The 12,392-nt window shown below is 34.4% G+C and overlaps 1 protein-coding gene across 2 annotated transcripts in view; it reads left to right on the top strand.

Moving 5' to 3' along the window:
* The window catches only part of Mid1, a 257,350-nt gene that overhangs the window by 88,413 nt on the left and 156,545 nt on the right, over positions 1 to 12,392 (top strand). The window contains exon 2 of one of the 2 annotated variants that reach the window (XM_068383549.1): positions 5,035 to 5,071. The exons of the other annotated variant lie outside the window; for it this stretch is intronic. Coding sequence (XP_068239650.1) covers positions 5,051 to 5,071 — 21 coding nt within the window. The 5' untranslated portion in view covers positions 5,035 to 5,050. The remainder of the gene's footprint in view (positions 1 to 5,034; positions 5,072 to 12,392) is intronic. 2 annotated transcript variants of the gene reach the window in all.

The following is a 12,392-nucleotide window of genomic DNA, read 5'->3' as shown; positions in this document are numbered from 1 at the left end:
ATACATATATATGTATATGTATATATACATATATATATATATATATATATATAAGTATGGAGACAGGAGCAATTACTCAAGCATAAACATTTTGGAGTAGGGAGACGCGTTCTGTTTTTTCATTCATTTATTTGCGCCGACGTTTCGTATCACCTTGATACATTTTCCAGGCTGAAACGATTACAAATCAATTGTGTATAAGTAAAAAGATACACACAACGTTTACCAACACCAAAATTAAAAAGCTTTTTAATAAATTAAGAATAAAAACAGAGTAAAAACAGAAACACAGAACAACAGTGAAAGGGCTTGGAGCGAATATAGAGAAACAAATTAATTCAATAATAATTATAATAATAATAATAGAAAAATATATAATAATAATGATAATAATAATAAATAATAGTAATAGAACGAACAAGACACCTACCCACAGCGGTAGCGTAAGGAGAACTGACATGAAAAATTGTTATGGAAGGGAGTGTAAACAAAACAACAGGTAATTAGGCAATAAACAATTGGGTGGAAGACGACTGGTGGTTAAGAGAAGGTACAGTTAGCTTAATCATTATTGATTCAAGGGTGGTTAGTTCATCTATATGTCGGGTTCATCCTATTATATTAAAATGGCTGATATCTATGTGTGTTTTGCAACTTTTACTGTGATTTCTTATGTTTGATTGTTCTGGATTTGATAGTCGACAACCCTTTCTATAGCTAATTCCCTGATGAGAGGAAACTCGGACTTTTAGCAGCCTCCTGGTGCAACCGATGTAAGTGCCGAGATCACATCTGGGACAATTATACTTATAAACGACACCGGAGGCAAACATGGGGCTGATCTTATCCTTGACTTGGAAGAGTGAGCCGATAGTTCGGGGGTTTATGGGAATTAGTTTTAAATTAAGGGCAGGCAATTGTTCACTGAATAGGTTAATGCATTTTTTCCTAAATTTATTATTATGGAGAAAGGGAAATCTAGCAAACATACGGAGCTTGGGGACATTGTGGACTATTGGGGTTGGATTGAATTTCAGATTAAGTAGCTTATTAAGGGATCTATGAAAAATTGCTGGAGGGAAATAATTATCCTTAAAGTAATCAGCAAGGAAAGTCACTTCAGTATGAAAGGTAGACCAGCTTGATGTCAGATTAATGGCTCTATGGAGGAGAGTTGACACGGAATTCAGTTTAAAGTTAAAAAAATATGAGCTATAAAAATTGGTCCCCAGGCCAGTAAAGGTGCTCTTTCTATAAATACCAGTATGAAAGCCAGACTCGTCCTTGGATATCCTCACATCAAGGAACGGAAGTGAATTCTGTGTCTCTGTTTCAACCGTAAATCTAATGTTATGGTGTTGGTTGTTTAAAAACTCAAGAAAGGTATCAACATGGTAATTACATCTGAACAATGCGAAAGTGTCATCTATGTAGCGTCTATAAAAGAGTGGGCGGAAATTAGGTGGGCATACATCTAAAGCTCGCTCCTCCAGGGAGCACATAAATATGTTTGCAAAAGTAGGACCGAGAGGGCTTCCCATGGCCATCCCCTCAGTCTGCTTAAAAACCGTATTATTAAAAACAAAGGGCGTATCCAGCACGGCTAATTCTAAAAGCAACTTGAATTGAGTTCTATTAAAATTGTTGAACAAGCAATCGTCAGTGGGAAATAGCCTATCTAAAATTATCTTGATAGTCTCGACAACGGGAACATTGGTAAACAGAGATTCCACGTCAAGAATGATTATGACATTTTGAAAAACCTAGCCAGCGATAAAAATTTGATAATTACTCGTCCAGACAAAGGTAAAGGTACTGTTATCCTTGACAGACATGACTACATACAAAAAATGAATGACATTTTAAACGACTCTTCAAAATTTACCAAAATTGGTGACCCAGACCTTTACAATATTACTAAACCCGAAGATAAAATCAACAGATTTCTTAGAACACTAAAACAAACCAAAGCAATAGATGAAAATACATATCAGGACCTTTTTGTAACAGGATCTACATATGGACTTATGTACGGACTGCCAAAGATACACAAAGAAGGAATTCCTTTGAGACCCATCCTTTCTTCCATTAACACTGCTAGCTATAAACTCGCCAAATTTCTTGTCCCTTTACTCCAACCACTGACTCACAACAAATATACATTAATAAACTCGGCCTCCTTTAAAGATGACATTATCACACAGGACTCAGATCTGTACATGGCGAGCTTTGACGTGGAATCTCTGTTTACCAATGTTCCCGTTGTCGAGACTATCAACATCATTTTAGACAGGCTATTTCCCACTGACGATTGCTTGTTCAACAATTTTAATAGAACTCAATTCAAGTTGCTTTTAGAATTAGCCGTGCTGGATACGCCCTTTGTTTTTAATAATACGGTTTTTAAGCAGACTGAGGGGATGGCCATGGGAAGCCCTCTCGGTCCTACTTTTGCAAACATATTTATGTGCTCCCTGGAGGAGCGAGCTTTAGATGTATGCCCACCTAATTTCCGCCCACTCTTTTATAGACGCTACATAGATGACACTTTCGCATTGTTCAGATGTAATTACCATGTTGATACCTTTCTTGAGTTTTTAAACAACCAACACCATAACATTAGATTTACGGTTGAAACAGAGACACAGAATTCACTTCCGTTCCTTGATGTGAGGATATCCAAGGACGAGTCTGGCTTTCATACTGGTATTTATAGAAAGAGCACCTTTACTGGCCTGGGGACCAATTTTTATAGCTCATGTTTTTTTAACTTTAAACTGAATTCCGTGTCAACTCTCCTCCATAGAGCCATTAATCTGACATCAAGCTGGTCTATCTTTCATACTGAAGTGACTTTCCTTGCTGATTACTTTAAGGATAATTATTTCCCTCCAGCAATTTTTCATAGATCCCTTAATAAGCTACTTAATCTGAAATTCAATCCAACCCCAATAGTCCACAATGTCCCCAAGCTCCGTATGTTTGCTAGATTTCCCTTTCTCCATAATAATAAATTTAGGAAAAAATGCATTAACCTATTCAGTGAACAATTGCCTGCCCTTAATTTAAAACTAATTCCCATAAACCCCCGAACTATCGGCTCACTCTTCCAAGTCAAGGATAAGATCAGCTCCATGTTTGCCTCCGGTGTCGTTTATAAGTATAATTGTCCCAGATGTGATCTCGGCACTTACATCGGTTTGCACCAGGAGGCTGCTAAAAGTCCGAGTTTCCTCTCATCAGGGAATTAGCTATAGAACGGGTTGTCGACTATCAAATCCAGAACAATCAAACATAAGAAATCACAGTAAAAGTTGCAAAACACACATAGATACCAGCCATTTTAATATAATAGGAAGAACCCGACATATAGATGAACTAACCACCCTTGAATCAATAATGATTAAGCTAACTGTACCTTCTCTTAACCACCAGTCGTCTTCCACCCAATTGTTTATTGCCTAATTACCTGTTGTTTTGTTTACACTCCCTTCCATAACAATTTTTCATGTCAGTTCTCCTTACGCTACCGCTGTGGGTAGGTGTCTTGTTCGTTCTATTACTATTATTTATTATTATTATCATTATTATTATATATTTTTCTATTATTATTATTATAATTATTATTGAATTAATTTGTTTCTCTATATTCACTCCAAGCCCTTTCACTGTTGTTCTGTGTTTCTGTTTTTACTCTGTTTTTATTCTTAATTTATTAAAAAGCTTTTTAATTTTGGTGTTGGTAAACGTTGTGTGTATCATTTTACTTATACACAATTGATTTGTAATCGTTTCAGCCTGGAAAATGTATGAAGGTGATACGAAACGTCGGCGCAAATAAATGAATGAAAAAACAGAACGCGTCTCCCTACTCCAAAATGTTTATATATATATATATATATATATACATACATGACATATATATATGTATATATATGTATATATATATATATATATATACATACATATATATATACATACATATATATATGTATATATATGTGTGTATATATATATATATATATATAATGTATGTATATATATATATATATATATATATGTATGTATGTATGTATATATATCATCATCATCATCAGTCTACTGTACAACAAAGGCCTCAGACATATCCTTACACTCGCGTCTGTTTTAGTCGTTCTATGGCAGTATATACCTGCAAATTTTCTTAGTTTATCAATCCACCGCCTTCTCTTCCTTCCCTGCTTCTTTTACATTATATAGGGACCCCCATCCTGTTATTTTTAATGTCCATCTTTTTCCTTTAACGTTTTTCAGATGTTCAAACTTTTACCTTTTATCATTTATTCTCTCCCTGTACGAGACCCTTTTTGTTAATAATGAATAATAAATAGTGCTACTACTATTAATAATGAGTAAGGTCAACTTCGATAATATGGAACACATTACTAATCAATTAGCATACCCTTCGATTCAATTTTACGACATCATGAGTGGTAGGAATGTATTAATTGAGCATTGGCAAGGCCATTCATTGGGTTGCAGATTGGAGACTTACTGTAGGTCGTCAGCCACCATCCATTTCAAGCTTTCTTTTCTTTTTATAGAAATGCATTGACAAGGCTTCGACGTACTAATATATCCATTTTATTTTCATATGAATGTTGTATTTTGTGCGTGACCTTCAATTGACCCCCTCTTGACCCCTTGTCGTCTATCGGCCTTGATAGTCTCATCAACCCCCTGGGAGCGATATCGATCCCTTTGGGGACTCCTGCTTTAGAACATATTCTTTTATCTAAGAAGATTAGGATAACTGAGTTGCATAATTACATGATTTCTCGATTGCTCTTTATTATGCGTGAAGTAGAATCATCTTGCACTGCGTGTCATGACGAGGCATACGTTATCATTATACACGGCGTAGAGTTCTTGATTGATTATTGTGTAAATGAAGTCTTACCTGTGGCAAAAAAAAAAAAAAAAAAAAAAATTCATTGTCAGTTTTTTTTTCTCTAGTTTAGTAAAGTAACATAATTTTTTTTTCTCTATTTACAGGTGAGTCCCTGTTGGTATGATAAGCACAGAAAAGTCGGTAAGCATATTATTGCTTTGGACTGTGCTTGTGTTTGCTTGCTAATTTCTTTTTTTCGGAGCATTAACGCTGGTAATCGAAATCTTTGATCCAATGTTCATTATTTGTGTGTGCGTATATATATTTACTTCCGCCAGAAAGATATATTTTGATAGGCGTGTATTTATTTATTTATATTTGTATGTTTGTTTGTTTGTGATTCGCAAAGCTCAAAAAGACTATTTGACCGAATCTCATGAAATTTGGTTGGATAAATTGCCATGATCCAAGAACAATTTAATTGCATTTTGGGGAGTGATTGGATCAATGTCAAGGTAACGAAAAGGCCAAAAATGTCTTTCCTATATCGTCGTCAATTTTTATCTGATTTGTATAAAATTAATGCAAAAATTTGCATAATTCAGTCACGTATTTCAGGATTTGGGAGCGATTAGGCAAAGGTCAAGTTCAAAGTAAGAAATATCTTTTTGCCATATCGTGGTCAATTTTTATCTGATTATCATGAACCTTGTGCTAAAATGTGCTTAATTCAATTATCTATCTTGTAATATGCAACCTGAGCAGGGTCAACGTCACGAAAAGGTCGAAATCTTCTTTTTATTATATCGTGGTCAAAATTTCATGAAATTGATGGGATAATTGGCTATGATTATGATCCAAGCACAATTTGATTAGATTTTGGAGTGATTGGATAGAAGGGCAAGGTCATGTGAGAGTCAAAAGGGTATTTTATCCGATTTGTATGAAATTAGTGTTAAAATGTGCATAATTCAATTGCTCACGTTTTGATATACAACATATAAGCGAAGGTATGTGCTCTACCGAGTGCCCGTTTTAGTTTCAAACATGTTACCAATTTCATTATTACAAATAGTATATAAACATTATTTAAATTTGTATATATATATATATATATATATGTATATATGTGTGTATATATATATATATATATATATATGTATATATATATATATATATATATATAATATACAAATATATAAATATATATATATATATATATATAATATACAAATATATAAATATATATGTATATAAATATGTATATATATAATATATAAATATATGTATATATAAATATATATATATATATATATATATAAATATGTATATATACATATATATATATATATATATATAAAAATATGTATATATACATATATATATATATATATATACACATACATACATATATATATATATATATATATATAATGTTTGAATATGTACTTATACTACAGAAGTAGGTTTGTATGCGGTCAGGAAAATGCCATGATGTAATGTACCACAAGGTAGAGGAACTCTTCTAAAATGTTGCAAACCATTGTTTAATTGGAACAATGGTTAACGTAAATTTGAATTCAAATTGGAGAGGAAGGGATGAAAATAGGGATATAAATGTAATCAAAACAACCGAGATTGCTAAGACAATGTGCTTATGCTATGGATCGGTTGTAAGAGATAATAAAATAGTAAGAATTTGGAGGATATAAAATGAAGGTTTAGTGAAGAAATGTAAGGAAAAAAGATATTTGAGACGGCAATTGCGAGGGAGAATAGATCTGTGCATATATATATATATATATATACAAACGTAGCTATATATATATATATATATATACATATACAAACGTAGCTATATATATATATATATATATACATATATATATATATATATATATACATATATATATATATATATATACACACATATATATATACATATATATATATACACACACATATAATATATATATATATATGAGGCGACAATTGCGTGGGAGAATAAATTTGTGCGCATACTGTGTGTATGAGGGATAAAATCAAATAAGTGAACAAATAGAACTGGTATTACATGTAGTTGTGAAGTCTCTCCCAAGAAATGGTTGAGAGGGTTAATTGACATGGAATCTAGGACAGCTCATCTAGTCCCTAGATGATCTGGTTGGGTAATAAGAAGGGAAGATGATAGTTTGGTGAAAACTTTGTTTATAATTCAGAAATGTCAGGAGGAAAGAGAAAAGGGAAATACTGAAAGCTGTCCTTAGAGAGCCGGAAGTAGTTACTGGAAAAAGAAGGCCTCCCTGCCCAGGAAGCGTGTTGGAACTTCTAAAAGGAAAGAAGGATGGCGTAGTGTTCGTAGGCGGGTTTGAGGAGCTGTTAATGTTGGCGATTATTTTTCTTGTATGGCCTCCTCCTCCTCCCAGTGGAACTACTTAATTTTGGAAAACGTGTATATGATGTTCCTTCGTTGTACCCTCCCATTTGCAAACATATTTCAAAACAAACTTAACTCGAACTAATGCAGTGATGGTTGTTATACATTTAAAGCGACACAGGATTTCCCTCTTTTTTATTATTATTATTACTATCCAAGCTACAACCCTAATTGGAAAAGCAAGATGCTATTAGCCCAGGGGCTCCAATAGGGAAAAATAGCCCAGTGAGGAAAGGAAATAAGGAAATAAATAACTGAAGAGAACAAATTAACAATGAATCATTCTAAAAAAAGTAATGTCAAAACAGATATGTCATATATAAACTATTAACAACATCAAAAACAAATATTATTATTATTATTATTATTACTATCCAAGCTACAACCCTAATTGGAAAAGCAAGATGCTATAAGCCCAGGGGCTCCAATAGGGAAAAATAGCCCAGTGAGGAAAGGAAATAAGGAAATAAATAACTGAAGAGAACAAATTAACAATAAATCATTCTAAAAAAAAGTAACAACGTCATAACAGATAGCCATATATAAACTACTAACAACGTCAAAAACAAATATGTCATATATAAACTATAAAAAGACTCATGTCCGCCTGGTCAACAAAAAAGCATTTGCTCCCACTTTGAACTTTTGAAGTTCTACTGATTCAACAACCCGATTAGGAAGATCATTCCACAACTTGGTAACAGCTGGAATAAAACTTCTAGAGTATTGCGTAGTATTGAGTCTTATGATGGAAAAGGCTTGGCTATTAGAATTAACTGCCTGCCTAGTATTACGAACAGGATAGAATTGTCCAGGGAGATCTGAATGTAAGGGATGGTCAGAGTTATGAAAAATCTTATGCAACATGCATAATGAACTAATTGAACGACGGTGCCTGAGATTAATATCTAGATCAGGAATAAGAAATTTAATAGACCGTAAGTTTCTGTCCAACAAATTAAGATGAGAATCAGCAGCTGAAGACCAGACAGGAGAACAATACTCAAAACAAGGTAGAATAAAAGAATTAAAACACCTCTTCAGAATAGATTGATCACCGAATATCTTAAAAGACTTTCTCAATAAGCCAATTTTTTGTGCAATTGAAGAAGACACAGACCTTATATGTTTCTCAAAAGTAAATTTGCTATCGAGAAACACACCTAAAATTTTTAAAGAGTCATACAAATTTAAAGAAACATTATCGATACTGAGATCCGGATGTTGAGGAGCCACTGTCCTTGACCTACTTACAATCATACTTTGAGTTTTGTTAGGATTCAACTTCATACCCCATAAATTACACCATGCACTAATTTTAGCTAAATCTCTATTAAGGGATTCACCAACCCCAGATCTACATTCAGGGGATGGAATTGATGCAAAGAGAGTAGCATCATCTGCATATGCAACAAACTTATTTTCTAGGCCAAACCACATGTCATGTGTATATAGTATGAAAAGTAATGGGCCAAGAACACTACCCTGTGGAACACCGGATATCACATTCCTATACTCACTATGGTGCCCATCAACAACTACTCTTTGAGATCTACTACGTAAAAAATCAATAATAATGCTAAGAAACGACCCACCCACTCCCAACTGTTTCAGTTTGAAAACAAGGGCCTCATGATTAACACGGTCAAAGGCAGCACTAAAATCAAGGCCAATCATACGAACTTCCCGACCACAATCAAGGGATTTCTGTACTGCATTGGAGATTGTAAGAAGGGCATCACATGCTCCAAGGCCTTTACGAAAACCAAATTGCAAACTAGGGAATAGATGATTACCTTCAGCAAACCTATTAAGACGTTTTGCCAGAAGACGTTCAAAAACTTTAGATAATATGGGAGTTATGGAAATTGGGCGGTAATCAGAGGGACTTGAGCTACCACAAACACATTTACATAGAGGAGTAACATTACCAATTCTCCAACAAGTGCTAAAAGCTCCTCTTCTTGCTAACTTGCGCAAAATAACAGATAACTTTGGAGCTAAGAAATCTGCTGTCTTTATAAAAAACAAAGGAAAAATACCATTTGTGTCTACACCTCCATAAGCATCAAGGTCCATCAACAGAGCTTTAATCTCACGAGATCGAAAAGCTAAACTAGTTAGTTTAGCCTCAGGAAAACAGGAATGAGGAAGTTCAAGTTTTTCATTACTCTGTTTACTGTCAAAAACATCAGCCAAAAGGGTTGCCTTTTCCTTTGGACAGTGAGTGACTGAGCCATCTGGCTCTGTGCGCACATTTACCCTAAAATTGGAGTAACGCTGTTTCTACAGTATATTTCATATCGATCAGATTTTGTATTTACCTGGCTGCTAAGTTCTATTTCTATGTAACGAATAAATCGGATTTGGTGAATCATCGGGCTGTGGAACTGTTAAATTCAGGTTCTTCCATCGTTGTCAGTCTGTATTGAGTAACACCGAATAGCCAGGACACTTCAAAATCAAATCATTGTTCTCTAGTCTTGGGTAGTGCCATACTCTCTGTGCAAAGATCTTCCACTGTCTTAGGTAAGAGTTCTCTTGCTTGACGGTACACTCGGGTATAATTTTCTATTTGTTTCCTTGTTTCCTTTTCTCACTGGGATAGTTTATCTTCCCTGTTGGAGCCCTAGGGCTTACAGCATCTTGCCTTTCCAACTAAGGTTGTAGCTTAGCAAACAACAACAACAACAACAACAACAACAACAACAACAACAACTATAATAATAATAATAATAATAATAATAATAATAATAATAATAATAATAATAATAATAATAATAGCTATGAAACAAAGCGATGAAAAGTTACGAAACTATTTCAGCTCTGTTCGGCCAGTCTCCTGGGATTTTTTAAACCTTAATTCTAAAACAAAAGTGATGGAACCCTTGGGACGAGTGTCTGGGACATTTTTCATTGATAACCTCTCGATAACTCTACTGATAGCAACCCTGATAAAACAAGACAACCTTTTAGGAATAGCTGCATTAAATCCATTTGTCGATTTCGCATTTATCTAATAGAACCTCAGAACATGCTCGTAGTAATCTTTTGCTTTCTTTCAGTAAGTGACAGTTCCATAGTTTATTGCTTTCCAGTATTGCTTTGCTATATTTTTTAGGGAAATAATCTATCCCTATCTACATATGAATAATGTAGATATACCAATATATATATATATATATATATATATAATATATATATATATATATACTGTATATATATAATATATATATGTGTGTGTGTGTGTATATATATGTATATATATATATATATATATACAGTGTATATATATATATATGTGTGTGTGTGTGTGTGTGTGTGTGTGTGTGTAGACATATAAACAATGCATCTATCTGTCTATCTATCTATCTATCTGTCTGTCTGTGTGTGTTTTTATATTCTGATTTTATGGGAAGTTGTATCTTGAGGTCAGAGAAATACTGATAGGAAATGGAGTAATCGAAGTGACAGACAGCTGATGAAAAGTTTGAGAAATGACGGCCCTGGATAATGTACATGGAACAGTAAACACACAACAGCCAAACTGGGATAGGAACTGATAGTTATAATGGAAGACATTACTAATACGTTTTTCAACCTACGAAGACAGTAAATGCAAGCAAGTGGTAAATAGAATATCAGATTCTTAAAAGAGAGAAAGGAATCCTTGTAACGGAACTCCCGAGATTAGATAGAGGAGTGAGAAAGTTCATCATCATCATCATCATTTCAGCCTTCAAAAGTCCTTTGTTGGATGTAAGCCTTCCCCAGGTTTCTCCACAGACTTCTATCGCAAGCTATTCTGTGCCACTGTTGCTTTTGTTGGTCTAAGTCATCTCGCCAGCGGGTGTTTTGTTGTAAGATATGTTGGAAAACAGATTGAGGAAGCTGCAAGGAAAAGAATATTTCTGACATCAGAAAAAGAGAAAAACATAGAAAAACAATTCTTCAAAAATGTACTTAATGAAATTAGTAAAAATATAATACAAAGTTTACGAAGTAGGATATTCAATTTATAAATGAATATGGTACAGAAAATCAGTTGAGAAGAGAGAGAGAGAGAGAGAGAGAGAGAGAGAGAGAGAGAGAGAGAGTGTCAATGTAATGCAGTGAAAGAAACCTTTAGTAGAGACATGGAGGATGTAACATAAGCGTTTTAGTTCGTGCCCCTGAAGGTATGTGCGCTTGACTGTTGGTAGAGAAAGTGTCTTGCAAAGCGCTGCCCCCAACGGACTCTTCTGACGTTTCCAAAGGAATCTTAAGAAAAGTAGATGTTCGAAGAAGGCGAACGTTATCGACCATTAAAGGCCATTCTTCATTAAAGGGAAATATATTTTCTCTAGATAATAGATGGAAACCAATACTAAGGCTCAAGGAATCTCGCTGATGATGGGTGTGAACGAATGCTTTACCAAGCAAAGAGAACCTATGTAGGTGTGGATGTATCTGTAGGTATGGTATGTATAGGTGTTTAGAGATGATCTTTAAAACAGAGTACCGAGTATTAATATAGAGGTCGGTCAGTACGGAAGCAGTTAATGGTCGCTTGTTTGCGAAGGTTAAGAGCCATAGGAAAGCCAAAACTTATGGTATGATTAAGAGAATGAATCCTTAGTTTGAGGGACTAGATTTAGGAAATAAAAATTAGCCAACAAAGAACAGTTTAGAAGAAAGAAATTGTGAGAAAATATATCAATAAAGAAAGGTAATCAAGAATTGGGGATAAAATAAGGGGCCGATTAATGCCATAAATCCACCACACGAAGGGATACGAGAGTGATGCTGGTGGAAGGGTTGTTTAGGGGAGGGGAGATGGGAAGGGGGCTAGAGGGTCCAAGGGGGGGGGGGGTGGAGGCAAAGTTGATGCTGGGAAGATGGAGAGATGCCAGTTCTATCTACTAAATTCCCTCGTTCAGATCTGAATGATCCACTGAAAAATGGGACACACAAAAAAAAAAAAAAATAGAAAAATTTCTCCTTTTTTTGGTCGTAAAATTAGTACAGAAGTTTTTATTCACAATTGGAATTGTGTTTGGACGGCTTCGTTTATGAGGAACTTCTATTGTAGCAATTTGTTGCGTT

This window comes from Palaemon carinicauda, chromosome 11 (assembly GCF_036898095.1).
Source record: "Palaemon carinicauda isolate YSFRI2023 chromosome 11, ASM3689809v2, whole genome shotgun sequence".
Classification (NCBI taxonomy): Eukaryota; Metazoa; Arthropoda; class Malacostraca; order Decapoda; family Palaemonidae; genus Palaemon; species Palaemon carinicauda.
This window is presented reverse-complemented; position numbering and strand designations above follow the sequence as displayed.